The sequence below is a fragment of the Triticum urartu genome, chromosome 2, assembly GCF_003073215.2.
Source record: "Triticum urartu cultivar G1812 chromosome 2, Tu2.1, whole genome shotgun sequence".
In the NCBI taxonomy this organism is placed as follows: domain Eukaryota; kingdom Viridiplantae; phylum Streptophyta; class Magnoliopsida; order Poales; family Poaceae; genus Triticum; species Triticum urartu.
In genome coordinates this window covers 261,126,970-261,151,611 of record NC_053023.1, presented here as the reverse complement: position 1 = coordinate 261,151,611, position 24,642 = coordinate 261,126,970, and the positions used below count along the sequence as shown (strand labels likewise).

Genomic DNA, 24,642 nt, shown 5'->3' with positions numbered 1-24,642 from the left:
TGGGATTTAAACACATCACACACCACCGTACCCATACATATTTTCTGGCCGCATGCAGTGTATAGGGGGTCTTCTGATTGACCACGTCTCCCTTGTGCGGTTTTTTGTGACATCACACATATCTATGGGCTCCTCGAGTGTATATATATCATCCCTTTGACCGATACTGAGGGGTATGTGTTGGCCATGAATGGATTCCTCCTAGTTCGTGTTAGGGCCGGTCACTGTCACATGTCACTCAACCAAAGCTCGAGCTCATGCGTTGTCAGGATTCCCTCCCACATGCTCAGATTGCTGGGTTCGACCTACATCAAAGCCTGCGTATCTCGTTCTTAATTACCTTGCCTTCATGGTTGTTGTCTGTATCGAGAGGTAGGCACCACATCTAAATTGTACATTATTCTATATTGAAAACACACATCACCCCTTCCCAACGTACATCATTTTGGGCCGCATGCAAGAGGTGCTGGTTTCTGGGTCGTGTGGGAAGGACCCTCCATATCGCCGTCACTCACTAGGCGACGGTTCCAAATGTCGTCGCAGAAAGGGGTTTAAAATCATTTGTATAGCACCGATGCGTACCAGTGACACGCGGATGGTTGAGGCCGAGTGCGAGTGCCCCAGCCAGTGTCTGGGAGGAAGGGTTGGTAACGCATTACGCAAGGGATGGGGGCGCACTCCAGCTGCTACATGTTGGATTCCACATTAAGGTTTTTCTGTTTCAATCTTTCAGAATAAAAGAATCGGGACAAAGGAACCCACGTTTATTTCTCAATTTCTTGATTGTAGGATCCTGCTATCTCTCTTGCCATGCAAAGCATATGGTAGGAAAGATATGTCTCCAAATATACTTAACACATTTTATTTCTTAGTTTTATTATTTCTAGATCTGCAACAAGTCAGGTTGTCATATAGCAATCCAGTTTTGTTCTACCTGTAGTCATTCCCTGCTTAACCTATTTCATGCAGGTATTCTATTGGGAACAAGGGTATGAATCCCCTATTATAACTTTTAGATTTGAAGGTCAATCATTAGGTAAGAGTTTGGTCTGCGTAATTATCGGTTAGTTTTCTTACATTATATGTGGTCAAATATGGTGTTGCTCTCTTCCTTATTCTCTTATTGTAAGTTATCGATATATGTTGTTCTACTACCCTCCTCACTGCCAATCACAACGACATATTCCTCAAAGCCTCTGGATCTGAATTTGCTATAGTTTGTACCCTGCAATTTCAATAGATTGATGAGCTCAAAATTGAGAAGATGGATTACTGTTTACTTTTTTTGTGCTGAAATGTCAATCTAAAGAATGTCACACATTACCCATATCCAATTTTTACTAACTCTTTAAATCATTGCCGAATTTCCCACTGCAACGCGTGGGGTATCCTCTAGTACTTCTATATGGTGGGTAACACCACCACCAATCTTTCTTGAAGATTTTTGTTTGGCGTCACATACATTGCATTATCTTCATAATTGGTTTGTATTCAACATTGGATCTGTCTTCACGATTTATCTTCAAGTTCTATTTGGATCTCATTGCCTATATATGTTTGGTGACTAGAACTAAGAGCGCAAGAATAAAATAAAGGAACAAGAGAGTAATGGAAATGATGAAATCAACAATAGGGCCAATGCGTTACAGTGGGGCTGTCGCGGACTTGGACTCATGGAGACACTCGCTATTTGATTGTACTATGGCCAAATGCACGCGAACATTAGCTTCAGAGGAAGTTGCCGAGCTAATGGTACTAACACATGCAAGCAAAGCATCTAACTTGATTTTTGAGTTGATCGAGGAACTTCCACAACCTGGGTTGACAATGATGTTCGTAACCTTGTTGGCAATTTGGATGCTCGACAAAAGATCATTCATACAACTATATTTTAGAGTTTGTTATCCACACATTGCTTCATTGGGAGTTTCATGGCGGACTGGGACGTGCTACAATCTCCAAAGAATGACAACTTGGCGAGGCAGAGGGACGTGGTCACGCCATCTTGGATCCCTCCTCCAACAGGCTATTGGAGTGAACGTCGATGCTGCCTTTGCCAAGCAAGATAGTAAGGGTGCGGCGGCGATGATCGTAATATGTTTTGACGATGATATCATGGCAGCTTCGATTGTCATTTTTAAAGGTATTCGAGTCTTTGAGACTTTGGAATCACTCGTCTGCTAGGAGGCGCTCTCACTGGCAAGTGTTTTGCTCGTCCATAAGGTGAGAATTGCAAGCGACGACCTCTGGGTCATCAATACCCTCTGTGATAGTTCGATGTGTCACTATAGGAAGATGACAAAGGATATTTTGGCAGGAGCAGGGTGTTCGAAATGATATCATTTGTTGATGTGAATATAGAATCGCATATGTTAACAACGGTTGATCACTGAGTGTGGCTGACTACTCCATCTAAGGACATGTATATCTCAAATTCCTTAAATAAAGTGGGTACTGTGTCCTTAAATAAAGTGGGTACTGTGTCTAAAAAAACTAGGTGATTTCCCTGCGCGTTGCTGCGGGAGCTTAAAGATTAATTTTGGACACATTCTATATGAATGAAATGACCTAAATCGAAAGTTATTACTTTTGAAAATAATTATATGTGAACAAAGGGTATGCATATATGTTGGACTATTGGAGATGGAACAATTAAATTGGCGTATGCATGTCCTACAAGATAGTTCTAGTGGATGATGACGTGACATATTTGATGATGTGGAGGGATGCATGTTGAGAGAATTAGACTTAGTGGGGATCAACTATTTATGTATTATTATAGATTTCAGATATCTGTATGTCTCTAGGAAAATAGGAAAATATGATTAATATCCTTTAGTACGATTTTTTTAAACATCCTTGCAGAGTGAAATCGAAGAGCTGGAGCCAAATAATAATATTAGCACCACACCGTACCCCACCAACCCTGCTCCGTATGGCGGTCCACGCATGTCAGTGATGGAACCGCACAAACTAAGGACGGGCCCACCAGTTTTAGCGACCCCAAAACGGGTCGACATCTGGGTCTACCCGTCATTGGCGTGAAGCAGACGAGGGGCACGCGGAGAGAGAGAGAGAGAGAGAAGAGAGTTAAAGCGGCCATTTCTTCGTCGACCTCGTCGCCCCCGCGCAGACGTGCTCCGTCGTCGTCGTCGTCGCGGCCGTCAAAGGAGAACGATTCCACACGGAGTTGCTGTTTTTATCCGAGAAGCCCGGATACTCGGTCAGAACCACTCGATCTCGATCTCTCGCTTTGTTAATCTTGGGTCTAGCTAGGTGGATAAGGTGCGATTTTGGGGGCGAATTTTCCTCCATTTCTTCATACAATCTTGATTGGTTTTGGAATGACCTCGATTGCTTGGATTTCCGCGCGAATTTTATATCTAATTCTTGCCGTTCGCGTTGTTGCAGGGATTGCGCGGGGGAGGCAGCGGTCCATTCCTGCGGTCGACTCGGTTCTTGATAGGCTAGTAAAAAGAGAGGGAGGGAGGGAGGGATGGACGAGAAGGCAGCCAAGATGGAGAAGCTCTCGTCGGCGGCGGCTTTCGTGGAGGGCGGCGTGCAGGACGCCTGCGACGACGCCTGCAGCATCTGCCTCGAGGCCTTCTGCGACAGCGACCCCTCCACGGTACCTACCTCTCGCTTGGGGATGTAATGGTGATTGGCCATGGAAATCTTTCGATTCGGTGGTAGACGTGTCTGAAGTTCTGGTTTCTTGTTTTGAACTGCCACAGGTTACAAGCTGCAAGCATGATTTCCATCTCCAGTGCATCCTTGAGTGGTGAGGACCATGTCAAGTTCTGTAACCATTCCGTTAGAAATTTAGAATGATATTGCCTGAAACTATCATACGAGTATGAAGTTTGCTGCTGTTAGGTTGTTCATGGTAAGATTTGAAACATCGATGAATTGATTCGAGAGCCACATTATATTTTCAAGAGTTGCAGTTTATATTTTGGATGCTGAATGATTGGTTTCCTGCGTTGCACTTTTTGGCCGGAGGATTTGTTGTTCTGCACCATTTATCTTCATTTCTTACTTCTGCCACTCATTCAGAACTTTCAGATGAAACTCTCAGATGAAACTTTCAGATGAGTACTATATAGTAGCTTGATCACTACAATGACCCATTGACTGTCACTTGTAATTCGGAAGGGTTGCAATTTCTCTTTGTAACTGTTGGTTGATTGGTTTACCACATCGTTGTGTTGCGACTGCGACTCCTTATCATATACTTTCTGATGTACTAACGTAATTGATGTTGTAGGTGCCAGAGAAGCTCCCAGTGTCCCATGTGTTGGCAGGCAATCAGCATGAAGGACCCTCTGAGGTAGAAATTCTTATGTAAACCAGGAGTGAGATCAATTGTACATTTCTAGCCAAGTCTCACTTAAATTCTTGAATTACAGTCAAGAGCTCCTTGAGGCTGTTGAACAGGAGAAGAATGTGCAAGCAGATCGCTCACGCACGACCGCCGTTTTTCGCCATCCAATGCTCGGACATTTTGAGGTGTCATTTCGCATTTCCATTGCCCTTCTACCAATGGCTTTCTTGCTGCCATGTCTCGATCCACCCAATGCCTGTACTGCTGCTGATGCTGCTATTTCTCCCAGGTACCAGTTGATACAGATGATGCTGAGCTTGAAGAACGTCTCGTGCAACACCTGGCCGCTGCTGCCGTGACACGTAGGTCGCACCGCCATGGTAGAAGGGAAGGCCACCGCGGAAGATCAGGACCACACGGTCGCACACAAATTGTAGTATTTTCGACAACTGAAACTACCTCTAGTGACCCCATTTCTTCAGATTCACCACAAGTAGGGGACAGTGAGCATTCTCCTGCTATAATGTCTGCTCCTGTGGATGCCATGGAAGAAGCATCTGCCAACATACTAGTGCACAATAATACTTCATCTAACTGCCCTGTTGGATCAAATGATAGGTGATTCCTATTTTCATATGATGACATAACTACCGGACGGCCTACATCGGTGTTTTTTTTTCTTCTCATGTATATTTGTTTAACACTCACTACATAATGACCTTGATCAGAATTTCTGGTGATGAAGCATCTCCCATCAACCAGGATGGAGCTGGACCATCCGATCCACAATCTTTCTCAAACACACTCAAGACTCGCCTGCAGTCGGTTTCGGTCAAGTAATACTCTCTGATTCCTTCAAACTTCAGAGACCTTTGGAATTGGAAAACCAACATTATTGTAGCCAACTTATATTTGTGGTCTCCCTTAACAATGCTAGGTACAAGGACTCGATAACGAAGAACACCCGTGGGTGGAAGGAACGGTGGCTCTCTCGGAGTGACACGATATCGAGTCTTGGTTCTGATGTGAGGAGGGAGGTTAACGCCGGAATTGCTGCTGTGTCTCGCATGATGGAGCGGCTAGAAACGAGGGATGGGAGTGGCTCTGGGCCCTCATCGGCTTCTTCGGACAATGTTTCTTCTGCTACAAATAATCAGGGGGCCGCGTCGTCCAACTTTTGTGCTTCCGTAAATGGCGCCTCGTCTTCGGCAACTTGTGCGTCGAGATCTGGTTCACAATGAACCATCTTCTACCATGAAAGATGAACTTATTTTTTAGCTGCGAGTTGAACCTGGCATCTGGTACTATTAGAACAGTCACATGTAACATGTTTGATTTGTGCAACCAAAGATGCAGCTGTAAAGAACTGGTTTCAAGAATGATATGAACCAGGGTGGTGCAACGTCTACCACACAGTAGCTCTTGTTCGTTTCTTCGTAGACCTGCAAGGCTACGACAGTCAGTTGTTTCATCAGGCCATCTTAGGAGCCATAGTGAAGGGAACATCAGAGTCGTGATATGAGATTCATGTCTCCATGAACTCTCTGTATAGAGATGCAGAACAGTAACTGCACAGATAATTTCTGTTCATTGTTGACAAAAAATCTGCATCGATTTCGCAGTCTTGCATTCCTTCCGAATGTGGCACCGATACACAAAACTTGCACTTCTTTCTGGCCTAACATGTTCTTTGGTCTCTGCTTTGCTTTCCAACTCAAATAGCTAACCAGGCCATGGACTGATGGATTGTCTGTACTTGAAGGGGCGCGCTTTGTTGTGCCATTGATTTTTTTTCTCGCTAATACACAAAGATTGCATGTCATTGCATTGATAGGAAGAGGGATGACTACATTGGCCACGCGTACACAAGCCGGCGCGGGCTCAAGTAGCCGGAGCAGTTAGGGGAGGGGCTGCTCGTCCCCGATACATTATGCTAGAACCTATCTCTCAGAGATGATGTTCGCCAAGCCGTTGGCGCCGGCGCTAGCCCACAAGCAAGCGTCTTCTTGAATGGATTGAAGCAGACTTGTGGCGGAGGGTTGCAACTGATCGAAGACGCATCCATTCCGGTGCTTCCAGATTGCCCATGCGGTGAGAGTGATGATGGAGTTGAGTCCTTTACGCAGAGCCGTGGGTGATGAAGAGCAGGTGTCGATCCGCCATTCCGCCGATGGTGATAAGAGCAGGTGTCGATCCGCCATTCCGTGAATGGTGTCCGAACTTGGGATCGTGGCAGTTGATCTACACCAAGAGAGGACCTCATGCCAAATTTGGCGGGAGAAGGGGCAAGCAGCAAATAGGTGGTGCATGTCCTCGGTGGCCTGGTCACACAGCACACATCTGCCGTTGTGGGGCAGATCTCGTCGGGCGAGGCGGTCGACCGTCCAACACCGATCCTTCAAGGCAAGCCAGATGAAGACCTTGATGCGTAGGGGGCCAATGTCTTCCAGGTAAGCTTCCATGAAGCGTCGATCGTAGAACCATGGAAGAGCACTAGGTAGCAGGACTTGGTGGAGTAGACGCCGAACTCCGTCCACTTCCGGCGCAGCATATCCGGCCCAGCCGCGAGGGTTGCGTTTTGCAGCACATGCCAAAGGTCGACGTACTGAAGGAGGGTGGCCGGGCCAAGCGCGTCGGCAATGTCACGCACCCATGCACGCCAGGGTAGGCCCTCAGCCACCGTTCGGTCGCGGGGGTGACGCCAAGACACCAAAGAGAATACCAGAGGCGTGAGCTCGGAGATGGCCCTGCCCTCGATCTAGGAGTCGGTCCAGAACTTGCAGGTACGGCCATCACGCACCTCCCAGACGGTGGAAGCTCTGAAAATCTGCATGGCCGCAGGGTCATGAGGAAGGTGAAGCTGGCTCCAGGGGCGCGAAGCGTCGGTACGCTGGAGCCAAAGCCATCGGGTGCGCAGGGCGACGCCAGTGCGCTGCTGGTCATGAATCCCCATGCCGCTGAGAAAGGTGGGGCGACACACTCGGTCCCAATTCACACGGCATTGTCCTCCACGCGCATATTTGCAGCCAACCCAAAGGAAGCCTCAAATGATTCGGTTGACCTGAGTGAGGATGGTCTTGTTGACGGCGATGGCGACGAGGATGGGGATGGGCATGGCGCAGAGGACATGCCTACAGAGCGCGAGGCGATCCCCGAGGGAGAGCATGGACCCATGCCATGTGGAAAGATTCTTCTCAAGCTTGTCAATGAGTGGCATGAGGTCGATCGTCGAGGGCTTGCGGATGAAGAGCGGGAGGCCGAGGTACTTCACCGAGAAATGGGCAATCAGGCACGCCATCCCAGCCGCGATCATGGCGATGTGCTCATCGGTGCATCGAATGGGCGCGGCCGAGCACTTGGCAAAGTTTGTGCGGAGCCCTAAAGCCTTGCCGAAGATGTCAAGCAAGCAGCGAATGGTGCGGATGTCGTGGGTGTCGGGGTGGCTGAAAATAACGACATCATCTGCATAGAGGGAAACACTCGATGCCAGGTGCCTTGTGGTCAACCGCTGGAGGAGGCCTTGCTCAATGGCTCGCTGAAGGAGCGAGTTGAGCACATCGATGACAATGATGAAGAGCATTGGGGAAATAGGGTCCCCTTGCCGTAGCCCGCATGCGTGAAGAATTGGCTGCCCGGGGACGCCATTGATGAGCACACACGTTGACGCGGTGGATAGCAGGATGGAGATCCACTCGCACCATCGGTTTCCAAAGCCTAGGTGCCGAAGCGTGTCAAGCAGAAAAGGCCACGCCACCGAGTTGAACGCCCTCGCGATGTCGAGCTTGAGAAGCATCCGTGACATCTTGAGGTTATGAAGAAGTCTAGCCATTTGTTGGACAAGGAGGAAGTTGTCATGGATGCTCCGGTCGGCAATAAATGCGCTCTGATTCGTGGAAATCATCTTGCCCAAATGCGGTGCCAGCCGGAGAGAGAGCGCCTTCGCGAACAGCATCGCGATGAGATGAATGAGACTAATGGGGCGATAGTCGAAGAGAGCCGCCGCATCTTGCTTCTTTGGAAGAAGAGTGAGGAGCGCCTCGTTGAGCCGCTGGAAACCACGCCTGTTGAGTGCATAGATCTTGTCGAAGACGGTGAAAATGGCATGCTTGATCACGTCCCAAGCACTCCGGAGAAATTCAGCGGTAAATCCATCGGGGCCTGGCGCCTTCCCAAGCGGTAAGCTCTTGACAGCAGCCCAAATCTCATCCTCAGAGAAAGGCACGTCGATGCCGGAGAGGTCGAAGGGCCCGACGTGGACCGCAGAGAGGTCAATGGAGAAAGGCCGTGGCTTCGTCATTCCAAGGATTCAGGTGAAGTGATGGTAGGCGGCTTCAGCAAGTGCGGCAGGGTCAGAGACGGAGGTGTCCCCCACCTGCAACTCGAAGATCCGGTTCTTCTGCTTGCGGTGTGCAGCATGCACCTGGAAGAACTTTTGGCACGCTTCGCCGTCCCGCAGCCAGGAAAGCCTGACTCGTTGGCGCGAGATCGAGCGCTCGAGCGAAGCGAGGCCAAGGTATGCCACTTTGAGGCGTCGACGTAGCCAAGCCTCGGCTAGGGAGAGGGGCTGCAAATCTTGAGCCGCATCGAGGCACGCAATCAGCTCGCGAGCAACCAGAAGCTGCCGGGACACGTCCCCAATCTTCTTCGTGCTCCATCTTTGGAGGCGCCGAGCGGTGGTCTTAAGGCATGCCACCAATCTGCGGAACGGGTCCGGCTCATCAGCCGCGGTAGCCCAGGCCTCGAGCACGACCTGCATGTAGCCATTGGTGCGCGGCCAGAACCTCTCAAGTGGAATCTCTTGGTGCCATGCGAGCACGTGGTGCAATCTAAGAGAAGAGGCGCGTGATCGGATGCTGCGGAGGAGAGGCAGCGAAGCATGCATTGCGGGTGGAGTTCCTCCCAAGCAGAATTGCAGAGGACCCTGTCGATGCGTGTGAGGGTCGGAGTGCCGCGCTCACTCGACCATGTATAGCGCCTCCCATGCAGATAGATATCGCGCAGCTCCTCATCAGCGAGGAAGCGGCGGAAGCGGGACATGACCCGATGGTTGAGCCAGGAGTTATTCTTGTCCGCCGCCCCTGTGATCATGTTGAAGTCGCCTCCAAGGATCCAAGGGCCAGCGCACGACGATCGAACCTTGCTAAGGTCACCGAGGAAAGAAATCCTATCATCATCTTCCCGCGGGCCATATACATCAGTAAGCCACCAATGATGCGTGACATCAAGAGAGGAGGCTAAGGCGGTGATGTGGTGCTCGCCACGGCATGGATCAGAAAGCGCGATCATGTCCGAGCGCCAAGCAAGCAGGATGCCCCCACGGGCCCCATCCGCGGGAAGGAAGAAGAACTCAGAAAAGGAAGGGCCGAGCGTCTCAGTGACAAGCGAGGACGAAAGGGAAGCCATCTTAGTCTCCTGGATGCAAACGATACAAGGTGATGCAATGGTGATCACTCTGCGAACGACGGTGCGCTTGGCCGGGGCATTGAGGCCACGCACGTTCCAAAGTACAATGCGAAGGTTGTAATCCATGGAGAAACGGTAGGGTCCTGTGGTGGCCTAGACAACCACTAGGCCTCGACAGCACGAGGCAGGAGGGAGAGCAAGCCGGCGGGCGGGTTGAGGAGCTCTGGGATGCACCAGCCGAAGAGGTCGGTGAACGCCTCTAGCACATCATGCGCCAGCGGCCTCTGAAAGAGGCGCTCGTACTTCGCCAGGGTTGCTGCAGAGATGGGGACGTCGTCCGAGACAAGCCCGAGGCGTGTAGGACTAGCCTTTTGGCCTTGAGTTTGCAGCTGAGCCGCAGTCCGCCTTGGCGATCCTGCCACTTCTTCGAGGTGTGGAGTTTGGCGGCAACTCCTTTCTACGGCTGTGGGAGGAAGGCACAGGAAGAATCTGCGCGATCAGCCGCTGGATGGACTCCAAAAATGCATCCAAGGGTTCCACGTCGGCATGCGCTCCACGTGGTGAGTCTGGAGCGGTGGCATGGGTGGGATCCGGCATCGCGGGCACGGGATCACTCGGAATCGGTGCGGGCAAATCACGCATGGTAGGACCCGAGGTGGGGAAGGCCGGTGGTTTGATGGCGGGGCCGCACGAAGGGCTCGGGGGGCCCGCAACGTGGCCAGACAGGGCCAACTGCCCAGCATGAGGCGAGGAGGGTGGCCCATTGTTACACGCCTCAGGATTGGTCTCGATCCCCGTTGGGGTCGCACAGAGCAGGAGCAGGCCAGAAGAGGCCACGGGCGCGAGATCTATCTGGGAGCATGCGCCTGTCTCCAAAAGGCGTGCAGGTGTGTAGGACGATGGCGCTTTGGCGCGTCGCGGGGCAGAAGGCACATGAGTGACGACCTGGTCAGTCGAGTACAAATTTGAACTGGCCGCGCCCACAACATCGGACGGGGCGGGATGCCCAATGGCCATCTCCGAGCCCACGCTCGCCGCGACATTCTGGAAAGCCGCCTTGTCCCCCAAGTGCAGCCTTGCCGGGGCCTGCGTGACGCCAGGCACGACTGGCGAGTACGGTCCGAGGACCGCAGGCCAGATGCACGAAACGGCGAGCGGGCGGTTGTGTCGACATCCCCCACGGCGGCGATTGGAACGACCAGACCGGTGTGAAGGGCCGCCAACATCACGACGTGGTGGCACGAGAGGGTGATCATAGAGGTGCGGCCATGGCTCGGGGCAAGGTGGTGAGCCCTGGCCGGGGCCGGCACCACCATCGGAGTCGGAGCCGGGAGAATTACGCGGCGACGGACACTACAAAAAAAACACTTCCATGATGATACGTGTTTGTCACAGTAGGTCGCGTTTTTTGTAATGCATGTACATCCATGAAGATTTTATGACAGAATCAAGATAGTCATACCTGTGCTATCGTAGAAGTGTTCCATGACATTACCAAAATTATCATCACGGAAGTGTCCACTTCCATGACGATAATTTGCGCGTCACAGAAGTGCTTTCGTCAAGGGTGATCGACACGTGGCATCCACCGTAACGGAACATCGTTAAGCTATCGGGTCCGGTTTTGGATCCGATAACCTGCTAACAGCCCCGACCAATGGGGATTTTCCACGTGTAAAATCATCATTGGCTGGAGAAAACACGTGTCGCCTCACCGTTGGGACAGATGTCATCCAATCATTGGACCGAAGGCGCCTATGATACGTCACCACGTGGCACGGCCGAACAGAGGCCATTCCTGTGAAAATGCCGGCCCGTTTGACTTGGTCAAAAGGTGGCGGGCCAGCCCACGGCAAGCCTGTTAACGGCCTGTTCGCATATAGCCCATTTATAGCCCGCTAACCCAGGGCCCGTTACGACCTATCCGAATTAGGACCAGTAGCGTCATCTGGGCCATCCAATATGATTCCAGCCAATTTTATGTTCCGGCCCATGTATGGCCCATGACGTCTTTTGGCCCATATAAGGCCCTTCGTAACTCTTGGCTGTAACACCCTCGATGCGACTATATCTCTCACGTGTCGAGGCACGACTTAGAGGCATAATCGCATTGAAGGCATATGTCGCAAGTTAGGCAATCTTCACATCATCCCATGTAATATAGATAATAAAAGGGGAGATAACATAGTTGGCTTACACTCATCACGTCAATCAAGGTACATAAATAACATTACATCATCCAAACACTCATGGCCTGACTATGGCGCCAAAATAAAAGATAACCCAACATGCGACACGGTCCCGATCACCCCCAACTGGGCACCACTACTGCTCATCAGGAAAAGAAACATAGTAACGTTGAGAGTCCTCGTCGAACTCCCACTTGAGCTCTAGCGCGCCATCTGGAGCGGAATCATCAGGTCCTGCATCTGGTGTAATAGTAATCTGTGAGCCACAGGGACTCAACAATCTCGCACCCTCGCGATCAAGACTATTTAAGCTTATAGGTAAGGCAAGGTAAATATGTGGAGCTGCAGCAAGCGACTAGCAAATATGGTGGCTATCCTGTTCGCAAAAGAGAGCGAGAAGACGAGGCAAAGCACGAGCGAGAAACTAGAGAGCAACCTGCGCAAGCATTACTCCAACACCGTGTCCACTTTCCGGATTCCGCCGAGAAGAGGCCATCACGGTAACTCACACTGTTGATTCATTTTAGTTAAGTTAAGGTTCAAGTTATCTACAACCGGACATTAACAAATTCCCATCTGCCCATAACCGCGGGCACGGCTTTAGAAAGTTCAAATCCCTGCAGGGGAGTCCCAACTTAGCCCATGACAAGCTCTCACGATCAACGAAGGAATAGACTTCCTCTCGAGACGTTCCGATCAGACTCGGTATCTCGGTTCTTCAAGACACTTCGACAGGTTAAAACAAGACCAGCAACACCGCCCGAATGTGGCCGACAAATCCCGATAGGAGCTGCACATATCTCGTTCTTAGGGCAATACCAGATAGGTCAAGCTACGAGTAAAACCAGCCCTCAAGTTTCCCCGAGGTGGCCCCGCAGGCAGCTCAGTTGACCAACACTCAGAGGAGCACTGGCCCGGGGGGGGGGGGTTAAATAAGATGACCCTCGGGCTCCGGAAACCCAAGGGAAAAAGAGGCTAGGTGGAAATGGTAAAACCAAGGTTGGGCATTGCTGGAAAAGCTTTAATCAAGGCGAACTATCAAGGGGTTCCCATTATAACCCAACCGCGTAAGGAACGCAAAATCCGGGAACATAACACCGATATGACGGAAACTAGGGCGGCAAGAGTGGAACAAAACACTAGGCGAGAGGCCGAGCCTTCCACCCTTTACCAAGTATATAGATGCATTAAGATAACAAGATAATATAATGATATCCCAACAAGTAAATAATGTTCCAACAAGGAACGGTCTCCAATCTTCACCTGCAACTAGCAACGCTATAAGAGGGGCTGAGCAAAGCGGTAACATAGCCAATCAACGGTTTGCTAGGACATGGCGGGTTAGAGGTTTGACATGGCAATTTGGGAGGCTTGAAAGCAAGTGGTAGGCATCGTAGCATTGGCATAGCAAAAGAGCGAGCATCTAGCAAAGCAAAGATAGTAGTGATTTCGAGGGTATGATCATCTTGCCTGCAAAGTGTCAGAGTTGACTGGATCCTCGAAAGCAAACTCAACGGGCTCCTCGTTAGCGAACTCGTCTCCCGGCTCTACCCAAACAAGACAAACAAGCAACAAGGACACAATCAACCACGTGCAAGGATCAAACAATATGATGCAAAGATGATATGCTATGCGGGATGCGATGCGGAATGCATATGCATGATATGATAGGGAATGCATGAACCTGGCCTCAGCTTGGGAATCCAAGTGTGCCACTGGAAAGATGAGATGAAATCGCTTGAAAACGATATAAAGAACACCGGAATCGGAGTTACGGTTTGGAAATGGCAAGCGATTCAAATATGACACCGGTCTGCGATTTACAGCAAGTAGCCATCTAAATGCAACGAGATGAACATGCTACAACACCCAAACATGGCAAAAAAATACATGGAAGAGATGCATACAATAAGCTTAACAAAAGTCTAGCACTGAGCTACGCCCAATTCATCCACTAACAGGTTCAAACGAGCATGGCAAAAATGCATATGGCAAACAGGTTTCAGACTTAGTGAAATTAATACTTGTCTGGAAATTTCAGTTCAGGTAGCACACTTCGGAACCACAAAACTACATGCTACAGGACCTGAACATGGAAAAGTAAAGCATGGCATGGTGCTACTCAAAGAGCTTAACAAAAGTCCCTTAGTGACCTTGAGCCAAAAAGGACCAGAAAATACAATTGCAAGCATGTGAACATGGCAAAAACATAATCAGATCACAGACTTAGTGAAAAACTGGCACATGCTGAAACAGATCTCAAGTAGGCATGTTTACAAGCTCGATGCACTCAACACGGAGCAAGTCATGATAAGCCAAGCATACATCTATCAAGAACATACAAAATACAAGCTAGACATGGCAAGAATAATAGCATAGCATGCACGGATCAACTACAACATCATCGGCAAAATCGCTAACAAGTAGACAATCTGCCCAGATTCACGAAGTAGCAAAAGTAGAGCTCGATTGACTCAAGTTAGGGTGCTCCATAATTGCAAAAAAATACATGGATGCATAGAGCACTACAAGATTAACAAAACATCCTACTGATCATCCTCAAAAGAGGCACGGATCACTAGGAAACAACATGAACATATGGCCATATGAGATAAACAGCTCAAGGACTTAGTGGAAATGCTAAGTCCCTGAAATCAGCGTTACCAAGTGCCTCACTTTGCAAGCTCGTGCTAGTCACCACACACATCACAAAAATACATGGGTTGCACCTCTGGAAAGATGGCAAAACCCTTAACAAAACATATGCAGAGCTCATGGGCATATCATGCATACAAAAATCATGGCAAAAATGACAAATATCTAAATGGAGCAGCAAATCTGGCAATTATCTCAAGTAGCCCTCTTTTAACAGCATTTAGGGCATCAAGATGAACTCGAATGAAAATGATGCAATGTAATGAAATTATGTACTCTATGAGACGAACATTTTGATATGCTACACGCCCAAAACGGAGCTACGGAGAGAGAGTTATAGCACGATGAAAAATGCCAAAAACATAAGGGGAGTGGAGAGAAAGTCAACCCTCTCTAGGGTTTACTGTAGCACCGAATCAGATCTGGGCGCACAGACTTCGAGGTGGCGGCGCTCTCGTCGGAGTTGACGAAGACGACGACGGCCGGAGAGGCGAGGTGGCCGCGGGCCGGAGGAGGGCTCGCCGGAGGACGGAGAGAGCACGAGGGGGCGACGGCGGTCGTCGGCGGCGACCCGGCGGCGAGGTGGGCGCCGGCGATGAGGAGGCGGGGCGGTGTCGGCGCGGCCGGCGGCGCAGCGAGGTGAGGCGGGCGGAGCTCGCCGGCTCGGGCGGAGGAAGAGGCAGGCGGCGGCGTTCGGCGGTTGGGCCGCGGGGGCCCCGAGCGGGCCGGGCGGGCCTCGGGCGGCGGCGGTGATGTGGGGCTCCCGCGCGCCACGTGTCGGCCTCCGTTTGGGGCAGCGGCGATGTCCGGCGCGTCCGGACGTTGTCCGGCGCGCAGAGAGACGGGGAGCTAGGTTAGGGTAGGAATGGATCCGGGATTTTTGGGGGAGATGCCTATTTATATATAGGAGGAGCTAGGAGAGACCAAATGAGGTGCGGTTTTCGGCCACGCGATCGTGATCGAACGCTCTAGATGATGGAGAGGGTTTAGGTGGGTTTTGGGCCAACTTTGGAGGGGTGTTGGGCTGCAACACACACGAGGCCTTTTCGGTCCCTCGGTTAACCGTTGGAGTATCAAACGAAGTCCAAATGTTACGAAACTTGACAGGCGGTCTACCGGTAGTAAACCAAGGCCGCTTGGCAAGTCTCGGTCCAATCCGAAAATGTTTAATCCGCACACATGAAAGAAAGGTATAAATGACCACCGGAGGAGAACGAAGCGCCGGAATGCTAAACGGACAACGGGGAAAATGCTCGAATGCATGAGATGAACACGTATGCAAATGCAATGCACATGATGACATGATATGAGATGCATGACAACGACAAGAACACACGGAGACAAAAACCCGAACCCGAGAAAATAAAATAACTTAAGGCCGGAAACGGCAAGAGTTGGAGTACAAATTGGGAAAGTTACATCCAGGGTGTTACAACACTCCACCACTACGAAAGGATCTCGTCCCGAGATCTAGGACTGAAAGAACGCCGGGTACTCAGAATGGAGGTGATCCTCGCGTTCCCAGGTAGCTTCACGGTCGGAATGGTGTGACCACTTGACTTTGAGGAATTTGATTGACTTGTTGCGAGTCTTGCGTTCAGTCTCTTCAAGAATAGCAACTGGGTGCTCACGATAAGAGAGATCTTCTTGGAGCTCAATGTCCTTGAAGTTGACGGTGCGGTCAGGAGTCTTGAAGCACTTTCGGAGTTGAGAGACATGGAACACGTCATGAACATTTGCAAAGTTTTAAGGAAGCTCGAGTTGATAGGTGAGGTCGCCTCTCTTACTGACAATCTTGAAAGGTCCCACGTATCTGGGGGCAAGCTTCCCTTTGATACCGAAGCGTCGAGTACCTTTCATAGGAGAGACGCGGAGGTAAACATGATCTCCGATCTCGAAAGCCAAATCACGGTGCTTACTATCATAGTAGCTCTTCTGACGGGATTGGGCTGCTTTGAGGTTATCTCGAATGACTTTGCACATTTCCTCTGCCTCTATGATTAAGTCATTACCCAAAAGCTGACGTTCACCGGTTTCGGACCAGTTGAGAGGGGTACGGCACTTCCTGCCATACAGAATTCAAATGGGGCCTTGCCCGAACTTGCTTGAAAACTGTTGTTGTAGGAGAATTCAGCATAAGGAAGACAATCCTCCCACTTCATGCCGAAGGAGATCACACAAGCCCTAAGCATATCTTCAAGAATCTGGTTGACACGCTCGACTTGACCGCTAGTTTGAGGATGGAAAGCTGTGCTGAAGCAGATGTTGGTGCCCATGGCCTTCTGAAAAGAACCCCAAAACTTGGAGGTAAAGATGCTGCCATGGTCTGAAGAGATCACCTGTGGAATACCGTGCAGAGAGACAATTCGAGAGGTATAGAGTTCCGCCAATTGAGCTGCAGTGATTGACTCTTTGATAGGCAGAAAGTGAGCCACTTTGGTGAGTTTGTCGATGACAACGAATATAGCATCATTGCCACGCTTGGACTTTGGAAACCCAGTCACGAAGTCCATCTCAATGTGGTCAAACTTCCATTCTGGAATGGCAAGAGGTTGGAGGAGACCAGCTGGCCTTTGGTGTTCTGCCTTCACTCTTCTGCAGACATCACATTCATTCACGAACTGAGCAATCTCGCGCTTCATTCGAGTCCACCAATAAGCCTGCTTGAGGTCCGATACATCTTCTTGCTCCCAGGGTGGATGGAGAGGAGAGAATTGTGAGCCTCGTTCATGATAACTTTACGGAGGTCACCTTTGGGTACAACAATACGATCCTCGAAGAAGAGAGTATCCCTGTCATCAAGGCGGTAGCACTTGTACTTGGGTTGACTCTTGGCAATCCCAATCTTCACCTTTTTCACCATAGCATCAAGAAGCTAGGCTTGGCGAATCTGGTCTTCCAAGGTAGGAGAGACTTGAAAGTTGGCGAGGAAACCTTGAGGAACAACTTGCAGATTAAGTTTGCGGAAAGCTTCACAAAGCTCGGGTTGATAAGGCTTGAGAATCAGACTGTTGCAGTAAGCCTTTCTGCTCAATGCGTCAGCAATCACATTGGCCTTGCCTGGAGTATACTCGATACTCGGATTATACTCTTGAATCATTTCGACCCATCGAGTTTGCCTGAGGTTGAGATTAGGCTGAGTGAAGATGTACTTGAGACTCTTGTGGTTAGTGAAAATGTCCACTTTTCTTCCCAATAAGAGATGTCTCCAAGTCAAAAGAGCATGCACAACTGCCACCAACTCGAGATCATGAGTGGGGTAGTTCTTTTCATTGGGCTTCAATTGGCGAGAGGTATAAGCAACAACTTTCTTCTCTTGCATCAATACTGCGCCAAGACCTTGGAGAGAGGCATCACAAAAGACCTCATACGGCTTGGATTCATCAGGCGGAGTCAGAACTGGAGCAGTGATCAATTTCTCTTTCAAAGTGTTGAAAGCAATGTCACACTCCGGAGACCAAACGTACTTGACGTGCTTCTGGAGAAGATTTGAGAGAGGCTTCGCGATCTTAGAAAAGTTTTCAACGAATCTTCGGCAATAGCTTGCGAGACCGAGGAAGCTACGGAGTTGCTTCACGTTCTGAGGAGGTTCCCAATTCACAATTGCAGACACCTTCTCAGGATTCATGGCAATGCCCTTGGCAGAGATGATATGACCAAGATAGAGAACCTCATCGAGCCAAAATTCACATTTGGAGAACTTGGCGTAGAACTTGTGTTTCCTCAACTTATCGAGTACCAAACGCAAGTGCTTGGCATGATCTTCCTTGTTCTTCGAGAAAACTAGAATGTCGTCGAGATAGACCAAAACGAAGTCATTGGTGTAGGCATTGAAGATGAACTTCATCATGCGAGAGAACGTCGGAGGAGCGTTGACGAGGCCAAAAGACATGACAGTGTATTCATATGAACCATAGCTTGTCCTGAAAGACGTCTTGGGAATATCTTGCTCATGGATTCGAATCTGATGATAACCCATACGGAGATCAAGCTTGGAGAAAACTTGGGCACCTTTGAGTTGTTCGAACATCTCGTTGATGTTGGGAAGTGGGTATTTGTTCTTGATGGTCTTCTTGTTCAATGGATGGTAATCAACACAAAGTCGGCCCGTTCCATCCTTCTTCTTCACAAAAAGAACACCACAACCCCACGGAGAAGAACTAGGCCGGATGAGACCCATTCTTTCTTGAATATCGAGTTGCTTCTTCAGCTCCTTCAACTCTTCAGGTCCGAGATTGTAAGGACGCTTGCACACTGGTTCCGTGCCAGGCTCAAGATCAATAACGAATTCAACTGGCCGGTGCGGAGGCATTCCTGGAAGCTCTTCTGGAAAAACGTCTTGATATTCGCAAACGACTGGCTTTTGCGAGATAGCATCCAGTCCACCCTTCTCATTGAGAGAAAAAAGACGGATGGTATTATCCCGAGCGGTAAAGACAATTACATCCTCAGACGAATGAGTCAATTGAATCTGTCTGGCTGCACAATCAAGCTGAGCCTTGTGCTTAGAAAGCCAATCCATCTCGAGAATAAGATCAATATCTGAGTTACCAAGAACCATTGGAGAAGCCAGAAACTTGAAATCACCCATCAAGATAGAAATATCCAGAACCATCATACTAGAACTCAGACGCTTAGCCGGAGAGACGACTTGCATAGCTCTAGGTAAAGCCTTAGTACTAAAATTGTTCTCCGATGCAAATGGGAATGACATGAAGGAATGCGATGCACTGGAGTCAAAAAGTACTTTTGCAGGAATATCATTAACAGGAAGGTTACCCATGATGACATCTGACGAGTCCTCTGCCTGAGCTGCATTCATCAAGTTGACCTTGGCATGCTTGGGGTTATGCTTGACAACAGCTGTACTTGCCGATCTGACAGGAGGAGGAGGAGGAAGATGCCTCTGATTGAAACATTTGTTGGCATAGTGACCCTTCTGTTGGCACTTGTTGCACGTGACCTCTGAAAGCGGACGGTGGTACGGAGCACTCGATCTTGGAGGTTGAGACGAAGTCTTGTACTGAAAGCCAGGGTTGGGGGGGGGGGAAGATCCACTGCCACCTTTGCTCTTCTGATACGGCTAACGAAACGGAGGAGGAGGAAGCCAATACTTCTGCTGCTTGGCCACTTGAGTAGAGGAAGAAGGAGTAACATCTCTGACTCGCTTCTTGGAAGCATCACACCTCAGTTGAGTGGCCTCTTGCTTCAGTGCCATGTTGTAGAACTCATCGTATCTCAAGGGCTCAAAGACAACAAGAGCTAGCTGAATTTCTTCTCTGAGACTACCCCTGAACTGGTATATCATGCTCTTCTCATCAGGTACGTCCTGCTTGGCAAAGCGGGCGAGCTTCTGAAACAACTTGTTGTAGTCATAGACAGACAAAGAGCCTTGCTTCAGGTTGCGGAATTCCTCACGCTTGCTTTCAACCACGCTCTGAGGAATATGGTGAGCTCTGAAATCTTGACGGAATTCATCCCAGGTAATAACACGTCCACCTTTGGAATCCTTGTACTGCTGGAACCATTCTGCAGATCGATCTTTGAGTTGGAAGGAAGCGAACTTGACAAAGTCCTCAGGCTTGACGTTACTGCACTCGAAATGCTTGCACAGATCCACGATCCAATCGTCAGCATCAGTTGCCTCAACACAATTGCTGAAAGTCTTTGGCCCGTTAGCAAGGAACTGGTTGAGTGTAGCAAAGTGATTCTGATTGTTGCCTTGGTTCCCTTGGTTGCCTTGATTGTGCTCTTGGAGAATTTGCATGATCAACTGTGTGTTTGCATTGGTTGCGGCCATCACAGCTTGCCATGCCTCCGGAGGAGGTGGAGGTGGTGGCGGATCAGGATTCGGAGTCGTGCGCGTTGGAGGAGCCATCCTGAAGAGGTTGACATCCATTAGCACATTGATAGACAAATATTGAAGCTGAATCCAACGGAATGAAAATTGCAACATATAGTCTTCACATCCGAACAAAATGAACGAATGCATTCCTCTTGAAATGGTCACATATCCATAAATTGAGAAGCCACTTAGAATTTAGGTAGAGAAATAAATCAACAAGGTACGGATCAAGAACGAATACTCGGTAAGAAATCCCAATCTCAAACCAATATCCGTGGAAGAAGAACTAGAGCTACAAGAATTCCCACCTATGAAACTCCCGAACCTTTCCGGTTATGCAATCAGGTGTTGGGGATACAGGGGAAGCATAATATCTCACCCAAATCTAGCAAATCCTACATCCAACTGTATCCATCCTTCAGCACATAACCAAGAAAAACTTCGGAAACCATCTACCTCAACCTTCGAAAAGCATCCGTTATACAAGTTATGGCGATACTCCCGAACTCCCGCCCCAGTACTGGGTGGCGTCGAGGTTATCTCACCAACGAACTGCATAAAAGAGATTTTCGATGTCGGCGTACTAAACTCAGGTATTCCAGAACTGCAACGATAAAATTATGACGACAACACCTCAGAGCTCAACTCCCCGGGACACTTCCACAAAACCCCTGACAGGAGGCACCAAGACAATGTTCTCGTCATAAAACCATCGGAACGATTCCAAGATACCCGCGTGATCCTAAATTTTTTTTAGTGAAATTTGAGAAGAGAAAAGTCAAAACTCTACGTCAGGATGCCTTACCAGAGTGATGAGGAGACTGGGAAGTAAAAAGAATTCCTAAACTCTCCGATATATAATTCCTAAATGACTCAAAACATTTTTGTCTAGACACAACCCAGCTTCTAAAACGATCAAGCAATGGGGCTCCTAAGGTCGGGGAAGGCTCTGATTACCAACTTGTAACACCCTCGATGCGACTATATCTCTCACGTGTCGAGGCACGACTTAGAGGCATAATCGCATTGCAGGCATATGTCGCAAGTTAGGCAATCTTCACATCATCCCATGTAATATAGATAATAAAAGGGGAGATAACATAGTTGGCTTACACTCGTCACGTCAATCAAGGTACATAAATAACATTACATCATCCAAACACTCATGGCCCGACTATGGCGCCAAAATAAAAGATAACCCAACATGCGACACGGTCCCGATCACCCCCAACTGGGCACCACTAATGATCATCAGGAAAAGAAACATAGTAACGTTGAGAGTCCTCGTCGAACTCCCACTTGAGCTCTAGCACGCCATCTGGAGTGGAATCATCAGGCCCTGCATCTGGTGTAATAGTAATCTATGAGCCACAGGGACTCAGCAATCTCGCACCCTCGCGATCAAGACTATTTAAGCTTATAGGTAAGGCAAGGTAAATATGTGGAGCTGCAGCAAGCGACTAGCAAATATGGTGGCTATCCTGTTCGCAAAAGAGAGCGAGAAGACGAGGCAAAGCGCGAGCGAGAAACTAGAGAGCAACCTGCGCAAGCATTACTCCAACACCGTGTCCACTTTCCGGATTCCGCCGAGAAGAGGCCATCACGGTAACTCACACTGTTGATTCATTTTAGTTAAGTTAAGGTTCAAGTTATCTACAACCGGACATTAACAAATTCCCATCTGCGCATAACCGCGGGCACGGCTTTAGAAAGTTCAAATCCCTGCAGGGGAGTCCCAACTTAGCCCATGACAAGCTCTCACGGTCAACGAAGGAATAGACCTCCTCCCGAGACGTTCCGATCAGACTCGGTATCTCGGTTCTTCAAGACACTTCGACAGGTTAAAACAAGACCAGCAACACCGCCCGAATGTGCCGACAAATCCCGATAGGAGCTGCACATATCTCGTTCTCAGGGCACACTCAGATGAGACTAGCTACGAGTAAAACCAACCCTCAAGTTTCCCCGAGGTGGCCCCGCAGGCAGCTCAGTCGGACCAACACTCAGAGGAGCACTGGCCCGGGGGGGGGGGGTTAAAATAAGATGACCCTCGGGCTCCGGAAACCCAAGGGAAAAAGAGGCTAGGTGGAAAATGGTAAAACCAAGGTTGGGCATTGCTGGAAAAGCTTTAATCAAGGCGAACTATCAAGGGGTTCCCATTATAACCCAACCGCATAAGGAACACAAAATCCGGGAACATAACACCGATATGACGGAAACTAGGGCGGCAAGAGTGGAACAAAACACTAGGCGAGAGGCCGAGCCTTCCACCCTTTATCAAGTATATAGATGCATTAAGATAACATGGCAATATAATGATATCCCAACAAGTAAATAAGGTTCCAATAAGGAACGGTCTCCAATCTTCACCTGCAACTAGCAACGCTATAAGAGGGGCTGAGCAAAGCGGTAACATAGCCAATCAACGGTTTGCTAGGACATGGTGGGTTAGAGGTTTGACATGGCAATTTGGGAGGCTTGAAAGCAAGTGGTAGTCATCATAGCATTGGCATAGCAAAAGAGCGAGCATCTAGCAAAACAAAGATAGTAGTGATTTCGAGGGTATGATCATCTTGCCTGCAAAGTGGTCAGAGTTGACTGGATCCTCGAAAGAAAACTCAACGGGCTCCTCGATAGCGAACTCGTCTCCCGGCTCTACCCAAACAAGACAAACAAGCAACAAGGACACAATCAACCACGTGCAAGGCTCAAACAATATGATGCAAAGATGATATGCTATGCGGGATGCGATGCGGGATGCATATGCAAGATTTGACAAGGGATGCATGAACCTGGACTCAACTTGGGAATCCAAGTGTGCCACTGGAAAGATGAGATGAAATCGCTTGAAAACGATATAAAGAACGCCGGAATCGGAGTTACGGTTTGGAAATGGCAAGCGATTCAAATATGACACCGGTCCGCGATTTACAGTAAGTAGCCATCTAAATGCAATGAGATGAACAAGCTACAGCACCCAAACATGGCAACAAAATACATGGCAGGGATTCATTCAAGATGCTTAACAAAAGTCTAGCACTGAGCTACGGCCAAATCATCCATTAACAGGTTCAAACAAGCATGGCAAAAATGCATATGGCAAACAGATTTCAGACTTAGTGAAATTAACACTTGTCTGGAATTTCAGATCAGGTAGCACACTTCGGATCAGCAAAACTACATGCTACAGGACCTGAACATGGCAAAGTAAAGTATGGCATGGAGCTACTCAAAGATCTTAACAAAAGTCCCTTAGTGACCTTGAGCCAAAAGGGATCAGAAAATACAATTGCAAGCATGTGAACATGGCAAAAACATAATCAGTTCTCAGACTTAGTGAAAACTGGAGCATGCTGAAACAGATATCAAGTAGGCATGTTTACGAGCTCGATGCACTCACTACGGAGCAAGTCATGATGATCTAAGCATACACCCATCAAGAATACACAAAATACAAGCTATACATGGCAATAACAATAACATAGCATGCACGGATCAACTACAACATCATCGGCAAAATCGCTAACAAGTAGACAATCTGCCCAGATTCACGAAGTAGCAAAAGTAGAGCTCGATTGACTCAAGTTAGGGTGCTCCATAATTGCAAAAAAATACATGGATGCATAGAGCACTACAAGATTAACAAAACATCCTACTGATCATCCTCAAAAGAGGCACGGATCACTAGGAAACAACATGAACATATGGCTATATGAGATAAACAGCTCAAGGACTTAGTGGAAATGCTAAGTCCCTGAAATCAGCGTTACCAAGTGCCTCACTTTGCAAGCTCGTGCTAGTCACCACACACATCACAAAAATACATGGGTTGCACCTCTGGAAAGATGGCAAAACCCTTAACAAAACATATGCAGAGCTCATGGGCATATCATGCAACAAAAATCATGGCAAAAATGACAAATATCTAAATGGAGCAGCAAATCTGGCAATTATCTCAAGTAGCCCTCTTTTAACAGCATTTAGGGCATCAAGATGAACTCGAATGAAAATGATGCAATGGAATGAAATGATGTACTCTCTGAGACGAACATTTTGATATGCTACACGCCCAAAACGGAGCTACGGAGAGAGAGTTATAGCACGATGAAAAATGCCAAAAACTTAAGGGGAGTGGAGAGAAAGTCAACCCTCTCTAGGGTTTACTGTAGCACCGAATCAGATCTGGGCGCACGGACTTTGAGGCGGCGGCGCTCTCGCCGGAGTTG

The 24,642-nt window shown here is 48.8% G+C and overlaps 1 protein-coding gene across 2 annotated transcripts; it reads left to right on the top strand.

The window, feature by feature from the left end:
- Positions 1-3,019: 3,019 nt before the first annotated feature.
- Positions 3,020-5,921, top strand: LOC125536980 (E3 ubiquitin-protein ligase RHF2A-like). 2 transcript variants are annotated; one of them, XM_048700271.1, is made up of 8 exons: positions 3,020-3,223; positions 3,412-3,628; positions 3,735-3,781; positions 4,268-4,330; positions 4,410-4,509; positions 4,614-4,942; positions 5,053-5,160; positions 5,262-5,921. In XM_048700271.1, exons 2-8 carry the CDS (start codon positions 3,497-3,499, stop codon positions 5,563-5,565), a joined length of 1,083 nt encoding a protein of 360 aa, XP_048556228.1. In that variant the 5' UTR covers positions 3,020-3,223; positions 3,412-3,496; the 3' UTR covers positions 5,566-5,921. The 2 variants fall into 2 exon arrangements, with proteins under 2 accessions (XP_048556228.1, XP_048556229.1); XM_048700272.1 differs by having other exon boundaries at positions 3,036-3,285.
- Positions 5,922-24,642: the final 18,721 nt, after the last annotated feature.